Below are 19,467 nucleotides of genomic sequence, written 5' to 3'. Positions count from 1 at the left end.
TTGGTTGATAAGTTTTTTCAAATAAATGTATTTTAATTTACTGTAATAAATAAAAATGCATGTGGTTCAAAAGAAATTCTGATGATGCATAGGAGGAAGTTACTTGCGATCATCTTGCATATGCACTTTTAACAAACAAACTTTGTCTGTTTTCCATCCTCCTTCACCACCTCTTGTTGATATAAGTAGAAAACTGAGCTGTATTAAAAGATAGGCAGGCACAATTGCATTGTTGCCTACAAACTTAAGCTCTGAAGAGGGTTTTTTTTAAGACTGAGAAAAACACAAGTGCAAGTATTTATTTAATTTGTTTTGTTTGTTTCCCTGATTATAGTCTGTACAGGCCAAAAAAGACTTAAAGATGCTCAGGGAGGAGGCAGTTCCTCAAAAAAACAGAAAAGAAGCCACAAAACATCTGTGAACAACAAAAAGAAGAGTAAAACTAGTAAGTACATCAGTTCAGTGTGAAATGGAATATGTGGAAGTACTGTATCATTCATTTGAACGATTGTAGGAGATGAAGTCTGGAAATAAAAAATGTATTGGGACAAAATGTTCTCATCAGGGAATTCTTAATTCTGCTTAAGTGAAGAATCTATCCTTCCTGAATGCCAGGGTATTTTTAAATGTCTTGTGTTATTTCTGGGTCTATTTCTAAGAGGTTCTTAATATCGCATGATTCAGGCACACTAAGAGAGCAAGAAGGAGCAAGTATTTCACACTTGGTAGAACTGGGACAGGAATCTCTGTGGCATGATAGCTGCATGTTTTAGAGGGGATCTGGATGAAATTGTACTTTGTATTTCCTGCAAGATGAGTTTTTATAGGTTAATATCTCTTCCAGTATCAAATATGAGAATAATTCCAGAAAAATATAGTCTCTGTTTTCTTCCTATATCATCTGTTACATCTTCAGTAAATAATGCAGTTTTTGCAGCTTTTTTGTATTTGTAGAAGCTAATTGGAATAGAAGTCACAGTGCTGGGGCAGAGAATCTTAATAAAAGCAGAGGTGTGTTAGAGAGACACATGCACACAGTTCAGGAGACAGCAAGATCAATTACTGTCTCATCTCACTGCTAATAAAAAATATCAGGGAACAGTCAGCTGGAGTGTGAAGCTGGGAGGATAGCTCTGTTAAATCAATGATAGAAAGCATATGTTATGCCTTTTTTCCTCTCTTTCACCCCCCCACCCCCCCCCTTTTGTTTCCTTTAACAGCTTTTACTAAAAGTCTGTACTTTCTGGTCTGGTATTTGCTTTCACCCCACCCATCCTTCACGTTGATTGATCTCCTTCACGTTCTTTCATCCATTTTCATGCTATTTCACTGATCTCCTCTTTCAACAGTCCTTATTCCTTCCCTCACCCCAGGAATTAAAGTAGCAAAACAAACTGAATTTGCAGAACTAATACACCATTTTTTAGCCTTGCCATTGTTTCCTTGGATTTGGTGAATTTACCCTTATTTCTCAACCTATGCCTTTGTCAGGATGTTTCATGATTTTTATTTTTTTTTCATGTTTCAAAGTCATGATCTTTCTCACATCAAAGCTAGAATTGTTTCTTGTACCATGTACAGTTTAGTGTGTACGCACTCTTTTTGTTAGACTTCAGGCACTGTTGTATGTAATAAGGGGAATGAATAAATAAATAAAATGTGGAGACAGTTGTGAGCAAAAAATGCTTTTTGCAAAATTCAGGTATATCAGTTAAAGTTGCTTTTGTAGCAGCTTCAACTCCTGCCTTTGGATTAATCCAGCAGAAAACATCAGCTCTGCAGCCAGCAGCGTTCTTTCATATCAGATCATAAAGACCACACCAAAAGAGACTTTCAGGGTCCATTTTGTCAACACTTAGGGCAGGTACAACTAAGACATAAGGTTCTCTTGATAAATATTAATTGAACATGGTTTTTAGACAGATTATCATGTCTTTTAGACAGATTTTGTTACCTTTGATTAGGAAACTGAATTCAGTTCAGCCTGTTGCTTTATAGTTAAAGTTATTTCAGTGTGAGGTGAAGTTCTGTTTTGAGTCACCTGAAAATGTTTTACTGCAATTAAAGAATTTGATCATCATGTCTGAGGATTTTTGTAGATCATGTCACGCAAATTCATATTATTGCTAGTCATTTGAGCACAGAAAATCCAAAATGTTTACTCTTATTTCTGCTACATGTCCTAGGAATACAGTGAAAAGCTTGTCTGCAAGGTTTCCCTTTCACAGCATGCCAGAATTAGTGGGGCCTCATTCTATACCTGTTTTGTGGTCCTGTCTTTAGGCACTAGTGATGCAAAGAGCTGTGTGCCAAGCTTCTATACCGGGACGGATTATATCATTTTTGAGTAAAAGGATTTTGGTCAAATAAACTGATGTATGAAAATCAGCACAGGGGTAGCTTCTCATTAAGCTTTGGTTTGGGCAGGAAGCTTGCTTTGTTTTGTAACAATACATCTTCTTGTTTCTTCAGCAAACACCAGTGACAGTGAAGAGCTGTCTGCTGGTGAAAGTGTGTCCAAGTCTCAGTCAGCAAAATCGGTTTCTACTGGCATGAAATCTCACCAAACCAAATCACTCACAAGAACACAGTCTCCAGGAAAATGTGGGAAAAATGGAGAGAAAGAGTCTGATCTCAAAGAACAGAATAATCGTTTGCCCAAAGTTTACAAATGGAGTTTTCAAATGTGTAAGTACTTTCTTCAAAACAAGCCTGATGTGGTCTTGTGGTATAGTATAAGAAGGTTTTCTGAATTTTGATTTATTTTTTCCCCTAAAATTATTCGATTCTCAGTTTGCTTGATTTTGTGATAAATCCTGATTTAAAAATTAAGAAAAAAGAAAAAAAAGTAGTTGTTTGGGGGTTTTTGCAATTGCAATGCAGGAAGCTGCCTATATTGCACTCTTCCAATACTGCTTTTCGATATGATTCCCGTGCTGACTTGCTGTTCTTGCCATCCTGTGCAGACCTGTCATTGTGGCATGAATCTGCTATATGTGCTTCTTGTGTTGCTATTTTCATGCTGTTTTACTCCTCATTCTGTAGTTATTTTTCAGACACTTACATGATTGATTTGTAACTTTTTCCCCCCTTCCATTTTTGCCTTAGTGAACCAGGACATGTTTACTATTTCTAGTAATAAGAACTTTCAGTGTGTTTGTGTCAGTCAGATACAGATACAGTTACAGTTAGGGGTGAGCATTGTTGAAAGGATCATGCATTTGCCTATCAGAAAAACAGTTGAGTAGCTTATTAATGCCTTAATATTAATGCATCTTCTTAATTGCTTCTGTGTGTGTGTGTATGCTATTGCAGCATTATTTGCAGGGAGTAGAGGGATGATAAAATAGTAGTTGATTGAAGCTTTCTTGAAAATAATTACTTAAAACCAAAAACTTGCTATTTTTATCCCTCTCTCTTACAGTATCTGGATATTTAATTGTCTAGTCAGCAATTAACTGTCCTTAGTGCTGACCATGGATGTATAGCATTGCATGAGTTGTTTTCCTCTTGCTTTTAAAGGTTAAATTGAAACTGTGGTGTGACTGGTTTAAATTACTTTTTGAAGTAATCCATAGCATCTCATTCAGTATTCACAGATGACCTTAGTGTATTTCTGAAGTTCTCAAAGTGTTATGCTCTGTGTTTTTCTGCACTCTGTCCCAGGCTGTGTGAAGGCTGCTGTTCCTCACGTAAAGTGGGAACAGGAAAGAGCTGGCACAGCACACTTTTTTTTTTTTTTTTGCAGCAGCAGCATTCTTTCATGCCCAGGGAATTCTCCACTTAGCCACATGTTTTAGCAGTGAGAGAATCTGACCCTGCATTATTTTCCTCTCCAGCCCTGAATCTCAGTGTTACTCTACTTTAAAAGTGTTTTGCTCCTAGTCCTTCTTCGCAGTCAAGTTCCATTCTTCTGCTCTTCAGGACAGTGTAATGTAATAGGTCTTTATTGTCACTTACCAGCCTGCTGAGATTTGTGGGGCAGATTTCCTGTCCAACACATTTAAAGAGCTTTTGCTCCTTCCGTCCTTTCTACCCTGGCTACATTGCACGTGCTAAATTTGCTTGGCAGAAGTTGGACTTTGGAGTGCTATTTAACACATTTCTGCTGTTGTGGAGGTCTAAGAGCTCTGAGTTTTCCTCATCTTCCCACAGTCTACTGTAGTTGTGGCTTTTCATCCTTTGGTGCTACCTTCATTATAGGTTGATGAAGTGCATTCTGCACCCCACAGCAGTTTAAATGATCCTTAAATGTCTTTGAATGGAGTATCTCCTGTGTGGCTTACCTGAGGCTGAAAGGGCCTGAAGAGAGATAGTTCCTCCTACCTGTGCCCTCACAGCAGTGTTCCATGCTGGGGAGAGCTCCCAGCTGGAAACAGCCAGAGGGACTGCTCCTGTGCTGGCTGTGTCCATCAACATCCCTGCGTGGGATGCCAGCAAGAAGGTCCTGTAGAGTTATTATACCTTATGGCCCATATGCCATGGACTTGATTAGAACCACCTCACAGCTGTTCTGATTCCTCTTGTAACCTGCTTGTTTTGTAACAGCCAAGACAAGTTGGGCAAGACTGACCTTCCTGGTGAATTAGGCCAAACTGACCTCTAGCGAGAACTCAAAACAACAAGCTCAAAGCTAGTTTTGGCCCCTATGTCTGCACCAATTGCCTTATTTTTTTTTTTTCTTTTCCTTCTTATGGGGAGGGGAGTGCATGCATTTTTTTCTTCTCCCAAATTCTTAAAATAAAAACCCCAAGGTGTATCTGGTGGTATCTTTTAAAAATAATAAAAAAGGAACAAAGTTTGTGATAATAGACAGCAGCTGCTGTTGCTGTGTTTCTTGGCTTTGCCGGTGTGCCACCTCAAAGCACACCATTAAGATCTGAGCACTTCCCACTTCACTGAAATTCAGAAGTTTTTGTAAATGCTTCAATTCAATAATTAACAGAGATTCTTTAACTTGCAGCTGACTTGGAAAATTTGACTAGCGCCGAGCGCATAACAGTTCTCCAAGAAAAATTGCAGGAAATCAGGAAGCATTATCTGTCCTTGAAATCTGAGGTGGCTTCCATTGACCGAAGAAGAAAGCGCTTAAAGAAAAAAGAGCGGGAAAGTAAGTGCTGGGAACTAAATTCCACTTTTAGAGGGCTAAATTACATGTCAAGTTACTAAGGTGTCAACAAGAGTTGGATAATTTTTAGGGAGATGTGTGCCATTAGGAGTGTGGTTTTGTTTGTCTTTTTTTAAAAACAGTGTAGAATTATTTTATGATCTTTAGAAGGTATGGTTCAGATATCCAGTGACTATGTAAGTGAAAAAAGCATTAAAAAGGCATGCAATCTATTTAATTATGTTTAGACAGAACTACTTAATAGAGAAAATACAAACAAAAAAATAAACTTTTCTAAGCAGTGACCAAAGTATCTAAGGTTATTATAACTTACAACTTTTCTTCAGGTTACACAAAAAGTGACTATAACATTTCTTGTGTGTCTAGTTAGTGCCTTGCCTTTAGGATAAGTGATGCCTTTAGGATAAGTGATTTATTTTGAGTTTAAGGAGACTATCAGTTAAATCCCTCATTTCCCCGAAGTTGCTTTACCTATTGCTGTAGGGAATGTTCTAGTGTGCCTGCTTCCAGCAGCATTAAAAGGATTATTTTTTCCATGTCTTGTTTATGTGCACGTAAACGAGTGCACTGAGTATAAGAGGAAAGACTGAAATGCCACGTGTAGTAAGATTTTATGGCTGCAACCATCACATGGGAACTGCAGTTGCTTCTTGGTTGCCAGTGTAGGGTGTTTATGCAGATTCAGTGCTGGGATGCAGCCCTACTTGTGCAGATTCTCACAGGAAGGAAAGGGAGCAGTTGACTCTGCTTGTGGGTCAGGAATGAGCTCTGGTGTCCGCTGGCTGGGCCCTTGATCTGGGTGACCAGTGAACCAGGGCTGCATGGGGCAATGCCATGCCATCTTGTACACAGCCGAAGCTTCCTCTTGAAGTGTTTCCCACAAAAAATAGGGAATGGAGGCTTTTTTGTTTTTAATTACTAGGCATTAGTTGCTGGAGTCAGTATGTACCAGTGCTTCTTGTTGAATGGGAAAACATTTTTATTGCTTAATTCATAAATTTTTATAACCTGTGGTTTTCTCTTCCTGTGCAGGTGCTGCTACTACGTCATCTTCCTCCTCATCACCTTCCTCTAGTTCCATTACGGCTGCAGTTATGTTAACTTTAGCAGAACCATCTATGTCAAGTTCATCACAGAATGGAATGTCAGTTGAGTGCAGGTGACAGCAGGACTTGCCAAAGCACTTTGCACTTAATGGCTGCTGAGGGCCACTCTTTTTTTCGTTTGTTTGTTTGTTTTTTTGTTTTTATACTGCACAGTGGCACAAAATTCAGACAAGCACTATTTTGTATTTAAAGTTGTTTCTTGACAAGCTAACTTTGCACTTAAGTGCACTTTTATGAAGAAGAAGTACAACAAACTGCTTTTCCTCAAGCAATAATTGTTTCCAACTTGTCTGGGAATTGTAAGTCTAGTGACTCGAAGGCCTTCCACTGTGGCAAATGGAGGCTGTTCACTGCCTGTAGAGACAGTACAATATGCATATAGTTGTTTGGTTGATCTAAATAAACGTGGTAAGGCTTACTGTATTCCCTGGTATTTTGTTAAAGCTGGAACATTTGATATTTTTCCATTTATTTATGACAAATATTGAACCTATTTTCATTTGTACAAGCTAATTGTTTTTTAACTGCTAAGTCACCTTATAGTGGCTTTAATTGTATACGTCAAGCACATGTATTCAATTCAAAACCTGCAGTTAGTAGGATGTTTGACATCAGTCCTGATAACCAAATACAAGGATTCCTTTAAAAAACAAAAAAAGACTGACTAGTGTTTACAGGTTTGAATTAGGCCTAAATAGGTTACTCTGGGTTTTAAGAACCCGTTAATTGGAATGAAACTACTGTACTTTGCCATTTTTCTATAAAACAGTATTTTTTTTTTAATTTTGATAAAATACATTATGAAAAAGAAAGAAAATGGCTAACAAACTGTATTAAATCTTAATGTATAAAGATTGTATTTAGCCAGTTTAAAGTGTATATTTATTCATATGGATTATAACAGTTATATTTTTGTGTTTTCTTGTAAATGTTTCTTTTCCCTTAAAGCAACAAATATTTCATTTGTAATGCTTATTTTATTACGAGCTTCAAGGAGAGGACTTCAAGATGGAGTAAGGTGTGAGGTTATAATTTGTGGTTGCTGATATGAACACTGCCACAAAAGGGTAGTTGTTTTTAAAATAAATAGCTAGCTGAGTGGTCGACATTTAATTTTTTAAATGCCTTGTACAAATTCCAAAACCAACTTCAAACTGTTTTCACTTGTATTGATTTTATGTTGTATGGATCCCAAGCTCTCTCCGGTTAATTATATACCTTTGTAAGACATTTGTATATTGCGGAAGTGTTCATTCAAGCTATTTAATACCTGGCACTGTTAATACACAGTACTTTATTGTACAGATTGTTTTACTGTTTTAATTGTAGTTCTGTGTACTTCCTTTGCCTGGGGAAATAGGGGCTGGCATGTTTTTCTTTGTTTTCTGGCAATACAACATGTAAGAATTCAAAGCATTTTGTTTGTAGATGCTAGTGTCAGAATCCTTTACATTTGACTTTTCTAAGAAAAGCATTTTCAGTCTTCGTAGTGTGTGCTTAAGGTTAACTGATTTTATTGAAAATGGTTTCAAAGTATTCAGAATTGTACAGGACTGTAAAAATTTGTTGACAAACATTGAAGGAAAAGCTTATAGAAAAAAGCTATAAAATATATATTAGGTTCTGCAGAAAATGGAGAATTATGTAATATATTGTACAAATGTAAGCAAAGGCCTCTGAAATAAAATGCCATAGTTTGTGAATCCCTGATTTTGTTTCTAACAGTTTAATTAAGCAACCATAGTGTGGTCATTATAATGACATCAAGCTGCAGAATTAGTTTAGCAAATGATGTTTCATATGGTGTAATAGCATATAAAGATAACCTAGAGCAGATACATTGGCCTAATGTTCCTCTTAGTGATTAATTCAAATTCATCCTCTTTTTCAGCAGAGTGCGGGAACATGGCCTATTGACAGTCAGAGAGGGACCTGGGGGTGCTGATTGACAGCCGGCTGAACAGGAGCCAGCAGTGTGCCCAGGGGGCCAAGAAGGCCAATGGCATCCTGGCTTGTGTCAGCAATAGCGTGGCCAGCAGGGACAGGGAAGGGATCTTACCCCTGGACTCGGCACTGGTGAGGCCGCACCTCGATTCCTGTGTTCAGTTTTGGGCCCCTCACTACAAAAAGGACATTGAATGACTCGAGCGTGTCCAGAGAAGGGCAACGAAGCTGGTGCAGGGTCTGGAGCACAGGTCGTACGGGGAGCGGCTGCGGGAACTGGGGGTGTTTAGTCTGGAGAAGAGGAGGCTGAGGGGAGACCTCATCGCCCTCTACAGCTACCTGAAAGGAGGTTGCAGAGAGCTGGGGATGAGTCTCTTGAACCAAGTAATAAGCGATAGAACAAGAGGTAATGGCCTCAAGTTGCACCAGGGAAGGTTTAGACTGGATATTAGGAAGGATTTCTTTCCAGAAGGGGTTGTTAGGCGTTGGAATGGGCTGCCCAGGGCAGTGGTGGAGTCCCCATCCCTGGAGGTGTTTAAGAGTCAGGCTGACATAGTGCTGAGGGATATGGTGTAGTTGGGAACTGTCAGTGTTAGGTTAACAGTTGGACTGGATGATCGTCAAGGTCTTTTCCAACCTAGATGATTCTGTGATTCTGTGACATCATTAAGACAGCACAAGTTGGAAAAAAAAAAAATAAGTGAATTTTGATTCACGTTAATTCAGGTAGTTTGAAAATGTAAAATCAAGCTCCCAAAGATATTTGGCAACTTCTAGTACCACCTGCCTCAAGTTCAGATTCAGTCGAAGTGAAACTGGAATAAAACTTTTAGTGTTATCTGCTTACATCATGGCTGGCTGTACTTTGGTTGACCAAAATACTGTTACACCTGCAAAATGATAGATTACTGATAAGACTGATAAATAACAAATGATAATAAGCTTTGGAAACACTGACTGTGTCAAAAATTACCAGTGATCTGAGACTGAGAGGAGTAATTTTAATACTTTCAGTGGGGGCTACTCAGAGGATATTTACATATGTTTTAAGTTTAGCAGAATCAGTCATAATAGTTCAGTTCTGCCTTTCAGGCTCAGTAGGCATAACTGGTATTGATTTAACTGGAAACTACATCTGGGCAAGCAAGAGCAAATTTGGATATCCACTCACTAGTTCTTGATCAGGTCTCAGTTTTAGGGCCATCATTTTTCTGTGAGGGGATTTTTTTTGTTTACCTGTTTAATGGGGATCATTAATCACTTCCTAACTCCTAAACTGAGCTTTTTGCATAAATAGATTTTTGCTGAGATTATTTAATTTTTGTTGTACTTCATGTGCAGTTTAATGAATAGTCAGAAATCTGTTCTGGATGTTTTATATTGTACATCATCTGTGGTGTGTCTATAAATCATACTCTCCAGGTCATGTTACTTGTGTCCCAGTGGTTACAAAGGAAGGTCTTTGGCAAACGTTAGACAAGCAATTTTATCCCATGTTCCAGTGAGTCAAATCTGAGCTTCTTTTCAGGTTATGTATGGTAATGTAGCTTTAAACGTGGGTGTGCTCCCTACTTGGCATATACACTGTACAGCTGAGAAGGTGTCCCACTGGCAGTGATTGCTGGGCTGTGCCCATATCCTTGAGTGCCAGCTCAGACCACGACCTGAAAGGCGAAGTGAGACAAACTACTCCTCCTTTATCCTCTACACCTTGGCTCTGCAACAGAATTGAGTTTTGCATGTCTCATGTTTGATCGTGTTGAGAACAGCTGAGAGAGTAGACTATCTGCATATGCCGAGAGAAAGTGCGCCTTGCTTGCAGGCTGTCTGTGTTGCCCCCGACTCCCTTTATATACAGTCTCCACCAATGCTCATACGGACTTGTTACTGTGTAATTTCCGTCATGCTGTGGAACTTCCCTGTTGCTACAGGGCTCAAACTCCCTGGCAGAGTTCCTGGAGGCTGTATGCCTTTTCAGTTTGTCAGGTGTAATTTTGTTGTATTTTGATGGTTCTGCATGTTCTGCCCCACCTGTGTCACCTAAAAAAACTGCTCTGTTGTGTGAAGGCAGATTGGAAAAGCCAATACAAGTAGTGCAGCAGCCACCTGCCATTTCTAAGAATTTGTGTATTTTCTTGGGCTGACCCCATCAATGAGGGCCCCTAGCTTTCCTGGCCTGCAGAAGGTCAGACACAGGATGTCTGGTGCGTGTGTCAAGACTAATGCTTTTACCTTTATTCCATAGCTGGATTACTTGTTTTGCCCTCAGTTGGACATTGGTGCCAACAAAACTGCTAACACTGGCAGTTCCAGAAGTGCATAAAATCTAACAACAGTTGAGCTGTTCGTATTTGCCTCAGCCTTTAAGTGCCTGGTAATTGTCTATGCCTTTCCAGTTATTATCACATCAGCTAGCATTTAAAACTACATTCCAGACAGGCGGGTCTTAAAGGGAGATCCTAGTTAGGTGCCTAATTTTGAAGAGTTAATAACAGACCAAACGTCCATATGCACCAGCTGCAATGTGGCCTGGGCTGGAAAACAATCGGTTTGAGAATTAACCTAACAAAAAAAGGTCTTTTCCAGTTAGATCAGTTAGCTAGTCCAACCCATGTAGCTGCAGCAGCAAGGTGATCCAGAGCACTTATCTCTCCTGGCTACAGAGCAAAGTTGGGAGGGAAGACATATGGCTGTTCCCTCCTTTTCCTGTCCCCCAGGATACAGTCCTCACATCGCCCCAGAGGTACCAGGTTTCATGGATTTTACCGGCTTTATAAGCCTCCTGTGATCCCAGGTACAGATGAAACTCCAGAAGGAAACTGGATGCTCAGGTGGTGGTTTGGCATGACCTCTCTGGTGGTCTCATAACTTCTTAGGGCTTTAACAGTCTTAACTTCTTAACTCTGTGCTCTCTCTGTAACCCAGTTTTGTTTGTAATGCATACCAAGCCTGATTCAGACCAAGTAGTCATGGAAACTGTTCAGTTTTGGGTTCTCTTTTACACCTTCCCCCTTTGCGTTTTCTAGTCCTTTTCCAGGTTTGTCTCAAGGTGAGCTGGTTTAAAAGGGGCTGCATGAGTACCAGAAGGATGCTTTCTACCTGTGAAGTCAAGCATGAGGTCACCCACCCTCTGACAATTGCACACCTTGATGAACTGTAGGGTTTAGTTCAGCCTTGCAGCAGCAGCGCTGCTGGAGCGTGAGGCAGCCTGGCACAGATGAACCTTCCCGACGGTTTCCGTTTAATCTGTACTCAAGGACAATGAGCTCGTCTTGCACAGACTTTAACTGGGGACTTGGAGGGGTTGTTTTTTGTTTAAAAAAAAAAAAAATATATAACGACACAATCCTGGATGGGGGCTGGATAGCAGTCACAAAGATAAGAGTCAGAAAAGAAAGGACACGGTAAGAAGTACTGCCACAGCGCAGTCCCACTTTCTGTAGACAACAGCAGTGTTATTTTTTAACCACGTGTGGCACTCTGAACCACTTCGGTGTTTTTAAGTAGACACAACTTGAGAAGACAGGCAGGGGTAATGACAATTTTTGCCTCCTTTCAAGCACAGCCGCCATGGAGCTGAGGGTCTTGGAAAACAACGAAAACAACGTATCCCTCAAGTGTGCACCAGCCCCAGCGGGTAGTTTAGGTGTTGATAGTGCTGCCATGCCCCCACCACAGCGGGTGGCTGTGACCAGCGCGCCCCTTTCCCGCGCCCTTGCAGGGGACGCGCGGGGAGAGCCCCGCCCCGTCGCGGCCCCGCCCTCCCCGCTGGGGCCGCGCGCGCCGGAAGTGACGCAGGCCGCGCCCGTTGCGGGCAGTGGGGAGCGGCAGCCATGCGGGCCCGCCGCCGCGGCGGGGGGCTGCCGGGGGGCGGCGGGGCGGCCGGGGGCGCTGAGGCCATCGGGGCCGCCGCCGCCGCTGAGGCCGCGGGCGCGTCGCGTCGCGGTGCCCGGGCGGAGGAGTACGTGGTGGGGGAGGTGGCGGGCAGCCTCTGGCCGGGCGGGGCGCCCGCCGCGCCGCTCGCGCGCCTCTTCAGTGCCGCCGCCGCCCCGCCGGTGCTGGTGGCCGTGGCGAGGGTGAGTGCCGCGCTCTTCCCAGAGGCCTGGTCAGTGCCGGGGCCGGCGGTGCTGGTAACGGCGGAGCGGTTCCCGCCTACCTGCGCGTTGGTGCTAGAGCGGGGCCAGGGACCGGCCGTGGGCGATGGCGGGCGGGCGGGCGGGCGGGCAGGCTGCTTCCCAGGGGGACGGCTATACCCGCGAGTGCTTCCTCGGGGCGGCCGAGCCGTAACTCGTTAGCGCGCAAGGCCGCCGGTCGCTCTCCGCCATGTGCTGCCCGGCGGCGATCCCGGCGGGCCTGGAAATGCCGTGACGAGGGGGGGTGAGACCAGCAGAGTGGGTGCACCGGTGAGCGGGTAAATCTGGGTGTGGGACACACCGCTTCTTGCAGTTCTTGACTCAGTCCAAATAGATTAGAATATATAAAATAATTGTAGGGTATTTCTGGAATTTTGTTTTTCAAGTTAATTCATTTTTTTAAAAGGAAAATAAGAAGAGAAAACGTACAGAAGAAGTGGAAGAGGTGTCAGAAGACCAAAGCTCATCTGTCGTGCAAGAACCTCCTATAAAGGCAAAGAAAGCCAGAAGAACGAAAAAGGAACTTTCAAAAGCAGAGAAAAAATTGGCAAACAGGTGAGTAATGATACGTTTTTATAGTAAAAATTTTAAAATCTTCCAGTTTAATGATAAGATTACGAGTTCAGTGAAACAGTACAGTTCTGTTCAGCTATTTGTCTTGAACCGTGTGTTTAAGAAGGTTATTTTTAAGAAGACTGTCAAAATTTTCTGTGGTTTGCCCTAGAAGATAGTAAATACTTCCAACTTCTTGACGTTTGAGGTCCGTGAAGTGCAGATCCCCTGTTAAGAGCTAACGGGTCCAGAGGTTGTAGATTTGGACAAGTGCTCTCTGGCACGGGGTGATGCTTTCTAACTGTAGCTGGCTTTGTCCAGCAGACAGAGGAGCAGAGGTGGTTTCAGCAGCAGCAAGGTACTAAGCAGAGTTAGTTGTCCTTATGCTTGCCCTCTGCTGTGGCACAGAACTGCTCCGATGCACTGTCTGTTCACGTAAATACTCCGGGTTAAGCCAGGACACGGTCAGTGCAGGTAGGAAGCTGGTCTCCATATAGCAAAGTTTGGATAATGAAGCTTGCTTGATTGTAGCTCGAGGCTAACGCCTTGTCCTCTCACTGGTGCTGTGTGTTGTTGCATCTCCCATGCCCATGAAACTTGTTTGCTCTTTTGGTGTTGGTAGCTTTTAGAGGCTTCTTCAGATCTGCCTCTTGTTCATGCTGTTATGGCAGGTTTGAATAGATGCGGAGTTGTTAGTGCACGGATTGGTTCCAAAGGATTGCTCTGAGTGTTCTGGATACTGCGAAGAAGTAAATCTCACCTGAGTTCTAGCCTGTGAATACATTTTTTTTCCCCCCCTTCGATTTTAGAGCATGTCGAATTATTTCATTGTGAATTCTTTCTTTATTACTCCTATGAAATAGCAAATGCAATGACCTGGGGCTAGCAGATAGTTTTCCGTGTTATGGGATATGTTTGTTTAATGCATAATAAACATAATAATGTTTGACATTTTGTGTTGAACATAATATTTTAAAATGCAAGTTAAAATATTTATTTTGGAGGCTTCAGTTGTTTGACCTTAAAAACTCTGTTTTTTTCCTGTCAATTACAATTTGCTTGTCTCTTTCTGATAAGAGAGCGTGCTTTGGAGCAGGCAGACGAAGAGGAGGAGCAGAAACTGTTTCAAAACAAAGAGAAGCAAAAAAAAAGGGCTTCTCATGCCATCACCAAAAGTGTTGCTAATTCCGCTACAGGCACTACTGTAAAACAACAAAAGGAAAAAAAGGTGCCTGATGAAACGGTAAACAGAAGAACAGTGTTTGTTGGAAACTTGCCCGTCAACTGTACTGCTCAGGTATGTGAGTGAATTCTGTTAGCTAAAGGAATAAGAATTACAACAGTCCTTAGTTTGGGTGGATGTTTCCAGCTGAAGAGTCACACGTATTTGTGACTAAAATTGCTTTTTGGGGAAGTAGGAAATAATGCTCATTGTCAGAAACCTTTAGAGGCAATCTCTTTTGTTTTCCTGGAGTTGGGCTCTTTACAGCAGTGGGTGCAGTTACTCTTTCTTTAGTAGGATAGGTTAATTTCTTTTTCAGTGAAAAATTACAATAAATGAGGACTACAAAGTTAGTCTGCTTCCAATTTTGAATGCAAATAATACTTCAGATTGTTGTATAGCATCTGTTAAATTTATACTTCCCGTAATAAGGGATATGATTTCAGTTTTGGCAATCTGTAGGACAGAAAACTGCCACAAGAAACACAGAAACAGTTAAAAATTACTGGCGTATTCTAAGTAGTCCTTTAACAGACCTTGTATAGTTAAAATGAAAGTAGTGTAGAAACAATCTTACTAATAAATATTCAACAATAATAATTATTACTACAATGCAAAAATGTATTGAATATTTGTAATATCTTCTGTTTAGGCACTGAAATCTCTTTTTAAAGAGTATGGACAAATAAAATCCATTCGATTCCGGTCTTTGGTATGTTATTTCATCTAATGTTATATAACCAAATTATTTTTTGATATTAGAGGGTGGTATTCATAAGGCTTGTATCTTCATTAGTTCAGAAGCAGGTTTGGGTGTGTATTTTTTGCCATTAGAAAAAGCCTTGGAGATTTTACACAGAGGCACCACAGAGACATCTTTTATCACATTTTACTCTTTCTGTAGCAGTAGTTAATAGTAGCAGAGCTGGATTTTGTCTGGAAGAAGAATGCCTTTATTATTGCTCATTTAGCTAAGGTATTACTTAACTGTTTTTAAATCATAGTGGCAAAGGTACACTGATTGTAAACCAGTGTACTCTGTAAAACAGTTGAAGATAAGTCTTGGACCTCAAGAAATGTAACATGAAGTCAAAGCAAGCTATCTAATTCTGAGGTCTTTCTAATCATCTCTAGGAATAGCCACTTTCATTGTTTGCTCGCTGTACTGGCTATGTTGCTTTAGGTGGGAATGTTACTGGTTTGAATTCCTCTTTGTCTTCAAGAAGAAGTATTTAAAATAAATTGACACTAGGCCTATTTAACTAAAGCTCTTTCTATCTTAAAGGTTCCAGCTGAAGATACTTTATCCAAAAAGTTAGCAGCGATAAAGTAGGTTCCTCTTGTGAATTTCATGCTTTATTTTTCAAGGCAAAAATAATTTTTAAGTGTTGGTTGTTACATGTTTGTCCACATTAATTTTCATATTTTGTGTTTCTTTGACTTATGTAATCACCTCTGTGTGTCTTAAGTTTTTTGTCTTGACAAGTGAAAGAAGAATTATGTGCCTGGTATACTAGTAATTCATTATCTTAGATTGCATTTCTTATATTTATTCTTATATTTTAGAAAGGAGGAAGATGCTAATAGTCTTTAATTCCTTTGGATATATTTATGAACTGAGGAAGGTTGATCAGGGCTGTATAAGATATACAGTGAGACTCCCTTGGACATAAGGGACTAGCTTGACCTTTATGAGATACAAAGTTGTTACTGTGCACAAAGCAGGAAGAGGCATAAATGTGTTTAACAAGAAGCACTTGTGCACTGCACACCATCAGAATTACTTAAACAACATGTGGTTTTTTTCATGTTCCAGGCATAAGGTGCACCCTAATGCGAAGTTCATTAATGCTTACATTGTATTTAAGGAAGAATGTGATGCTATTAAGGCTCTGAAAGAGTAAGTCTCAGTTTTGTTCCTCGTTCCCTGTTGAAGAGGTAGATTTATGGATATATTTAAACTACTTCCTCTCTTTTGCTTGAATCAGAATAAAATACATTTTTCAAACTTAAAAGTAAATTTGGTTTTGGAATAATGCTGTGCAGTAACATTGTAAATTAAGTAACACTCATTTCATTTTTAAAACTTTGTGCTTTTGGCTACAAAAGAAACGGAACAGAAATTGCTAGTGGGTTTCACATCAGAGTTGACATTGCATCAAAAAGCAGTTCGGTAAGTAAGATGTGTGACTAGAAAACGCTTTTTCTGTTTTTTGGTGTGTTGGGTTTTTTTTTCCTGTAACAAATAGTTTACTGTCTTGTATCTCTTATTTTCTTCAGCATGACAATAAACGATCTGTATTCTTGGGAAATCTCTCATATGGTAAGTCTAATATGGATTGTTATGCGTCAGTACTTAATATTTATGGAATTATTTGACATTTTAAGGGGTTTATTTATTTAGGGTAGCATGTTTAGGTAGCTAAGTATCTTTCTGGACTGAATTTTTTTAATAGTGGTTTTATTTTTTAACTGAAATGCCTAAAGGGATTGTAAGTTTCTGGCAAGTTCTGCAGGTTGCTTTCTTTATTGCAGGTAGAACTGCAAGCACTTTCAGTTCTTGTTGTCACTTGATATTTTCTAAATAAATCTGACTAAACTGCATAGGCCATAGCTTTCTAAACTGTTCAGTGTGTACTGGTACCTGTTTATGATGTACTTCCAAATGATACATGGTGATGGCTTCTCATTTTGATGCTGTCTGTGAGCCACAGGGTGAGTGACTCTGTCCAGGCAGTTACTAGCAATTGGTTGTTACCTTTGTGGAGGTGCTTACTGTGTGGTTGAAGTCAGTGCTTAGTGGATATTCAGCTGCTTCTGAGTAGACTGAAGAGTGGATGAAAGGATCACACTCAGGTGTGGTCCATATGAGGGTATTAATGGAATTAGGAAGCTTGGGACAGCATCTTCCTTGGGGGTGGTGTGGATGCGTAAATATACAAGATCGTGGCGTGCCCTGTGCCCATGGTCTGATGCAGAGCCAGTATTATGTACTGCTGACAGTAATGCTGAAAGAAACAGGCTTTAGACTTTGGCCTAAAACTTGAACCTGTCTGAAATTCTGGATAGGTGACAAATCTGATTGTGGTGATGTTACTGATGCCTGTTACATAGAGCTTGTGTCAGTACTGTATGTTCCTCTGTGCATCCTGCAGAAAAAAACAGTTTGGATATTTGCAGTGCTCTGAAAATGACTTCAGCTTGAACCTTTCTCAGCACATCTAAGTCCCATTGCTGTAATTAAACCTGTACTATTAAAGTCAGCTCTCCCCTTAGCATGGTTACAATTATATCTGTGTAAAGGGATTTGAAACGTACCTATACAGAAAAGAATAACCTGTATTTTTGTGTTGTTACGTGATGCTTGTCTGTTTGCATAGGCATGAGACTGAGAAAGCCTCACACATCTGGCCATTACCAGAATGGTTGTGTGGCAACTGTGGTTGGAAACTGTAAATCCTTTCTCCCCCATTCAGCTAAAATTCAGGGCTCAGTCAATGAGTATTAGACTTCAAGAACTGCCAGCTCAAGCTCATTATCAGAAGCATTAATTCTCAGAAAGAGATTCTGGCATAAGAATGAGCTACAAAAATGTAGCACAAAACTTAATTTCAAGCCATAAACAAAATTGTTTGAAAATTGTATTTCAGTCTTTGCCTTCATTCTCCCGTATGACTTACATTGCACTCTTCAAAGTTAGGGAATCAGTAACTGTCAAAGTAAATAGCCCTTTATAAAGTCTGCATTGTTAACTTGCTGGAATTTTTCTGAACCACTTGTGTACTTATATATATGTATTCGATATTTTTAAATGTTTATGTTTGTGTACCTGAATTGGCAAATATAAAATACTTGGATTTGGGCCAAGCTTCTAAATCTGTGTGTCTGACTGAAGAGGCATCTGTGTCATTGTGCTTGCCTGCAGACATCAGTGACGATGCTGTGCGAGAACACTTTTCTGTCTGTGGAGGTGTAGTAGCAGTGCGAATTGTGAGGGACAGAAAGACCGGCTTGGGTAAAGGCTTCGGCTACGTTCTCTTTGAGGTATGTTAGAATGGCGTGCTCAGGACACTGGGAATTCTTCAAAATCTGAACTGGGATTTACCTTTAGGCTTTGAAAACGTTTTTCTTCTTTTTTCTGTTAGTAATTTTTTTTATTAGTTTATGACATTAAAAGGTAGCATTTTTTAATGTTAAAAGCAGCTCGGAAGACCAGTTGTGTGGAAGCAGATACAAAGCAAACTATTTTAGATTGTGTACAAAGAAAAGTTGTAAATTGTTGGGGTGAAAGAAGTTAACTTTAAGGCAAAGACTTAAAGGAGGGACAGATGAGTTTGCTTGGTATAAGTGCAATGTTCTCCCATTTCTTATGTGTCAAAATATGAGTGGAATTCTCTCCTGCAGCTGGTATGCATGCTGGCTCTCCGTTTTGGGCTCGGTACAGCTTGTTTTCGCATGGCAGTCTCCCAGGCTCGTCTTCCTTAGTTTATTTCCTGCAGCCCAATGCCTTTTTTTTTCCCCAGTTTCTCCTTCATCTCTCTGCCTCTGTCTTCCATGTCTCATGTAAGCTGTTTTATAGCCCATTTTCAAGTGTCTGTGCCTCAATGCATGGGCTATATGGGTGCACAAGTGTTTTTTGAGCAGAGCAGTGTCATTGAATAAATAGTGAAGTTTGGGTGCTTTTTATTGTAAAATTTTGCTTACAGAAATTACAGAAAGGGAAATCAATTGAAGAGCAATCTTGAAAAACTCGAAAGCAATCAATTGGAAGGAATGCTGCTCTTAAACTGAATGTCTGTTCTTGTAGAATACGGATGCTGTACATCTTGCTTTGAGACTGAACGAGACTGGTCTGATGGGAAGAAAGATACGTGTGAAGCGCTGCGGAGAGAAGTGGAAAGCACCACAGAAAAGTCAAGTTCAGTCTCGTGCTCCTAAGGACAGAGTTGATACCACATTAAAAAACAAGAGTTGCTCTAATGATTCATTTGTTGGTGAAAAGGCAATCCCATTAAAGAAGAGCACTAAACCAAAAAGACTAAAAGCTATTCCTGGAAATAAAGCTGGGAAAAACAAACTGTCTTCTGATAAAAATCAAATGTATAAGCGTTAGTTATTGTTATAAAGATTGATGTATACAAGAGTGTTTTGTCATAAATAATGTTTCCTACTACAGCTGTAGTTGTTCTTGGTATTCATGCTGGGGTTTTTGGCTTCGCCCAGAAGGCGATACGAGGTGGGTGTCCGTACCCTAGTCAGGCACAGGCACCGTGTGACTATTGCTGTGTCTGGGAACGCGTCTCCAGCCGGGGTCTCACTGCCCAGGTTAACTGAATTCTTTGGGGGTTGCACACAGTGACAAAATGACTGCAGAAACGGGTT

The 19,467-nt window shown here is 40.6% G+C and overlaps 2 protein-coding genes across 6 annotated transcripts in view; both read left to right on the top strand.

The window, feature by feature from the left end:
• Positions 1-7,937, top strand: part of ARID4B (AT-rich interaction domain 4B) — a 92,924-nt gene extending 84,987 nt beyond the window's left edge. For all 5 annotated transcript variants that reach the window (XM_074896760.1, XM_074896758.1, XM_074896759.1 and 2 more), the window contains 4 exons: positions 335-445; positions 2,473-2,688; positions 4,964-5,110; positions 6,161-7,937. In XM_074896760.1, coding sequence (XP_074752861.1) covers positions 335-445; positions 2,473-2,688; positions 4,964-5,110; positions 6,161-6,291 — 605 coding nt within the window. In that variant the 3' untranslated portion in view covers positions 6,292-7,937. The remainder of the gene's footprint in view (positions 1-334; positions 446-2,472; positions 2,689-4,963; positions 5,111-6,160) is intronic.
• Positions 7,938-12,011: 4,074 nt separating this feature from the next.
• On the top strand, positions 12,012-19,260 carry RBM34 (RNA binding motif protein 34). Its single transcript, XM_074899351.1, has 10 exons — positions 12,012-12,254; positions 12,718-12,866; positions 13,941-14,160; positions 14,738-14,797; positions 15,371-15,414; positions 15,902-15,985; positions 16,195-16,258; positions 16,366-16,408; positions 18,011-18,129; positions 18,893-19,260. Exons 1-10 carry the CDS (start codon positions 12,012-12,014, stop codon positions 19,196-19,198), a joined length of 1,332 nt encoding a protein of 443 aa, XP_074755452.1. The 3' UTR covers positions 19,199-19,260.
• The last annotated feature ends 207 nt before the right edge of the window (positions 19,261-19,467 follow it).

Source organism: Athene noctua, chromosome 1 (assembly GCF_965140245.1).
Source record: "Athene noctua chromosome 1, bAthNoc1.hap1.1, whole genome shotgun sequence".
Lineage (NCBI taxonomy): Eukaryota > Metazoa > Chordata > Aves > Strigiformes > Strigidae > Athene > Athene noctua.
Note: the sequence above shows the minus strand (reverse complement) of the source record. Positions and strands in the feature narration are given on the sequence as shown.

Coding starts and splice junctions, on each gene's coding strand:
- RBM34 (XM_074899351.1), top strand. CDS start 12,012: ATGCGGGCCCGCCGCCGCGGCGGGGGGCTGCCGGGGGGCGGCGGGGCG. Junction 12,255..12,717: donor TGCTGGTGGCCGTGGCGAGG/GTGAGTGCCGCG, acceptor TTTTTTTAAAAG/GAAAATAAGAAGAGAAAACG. Junction 15,415..15,901: donor AAAAAGTTAGCAGCGATAAA/GTAGGTTCCTCT, acceptor TTCATGTTCCAG/GCATAAGGTGCACCCTAATG.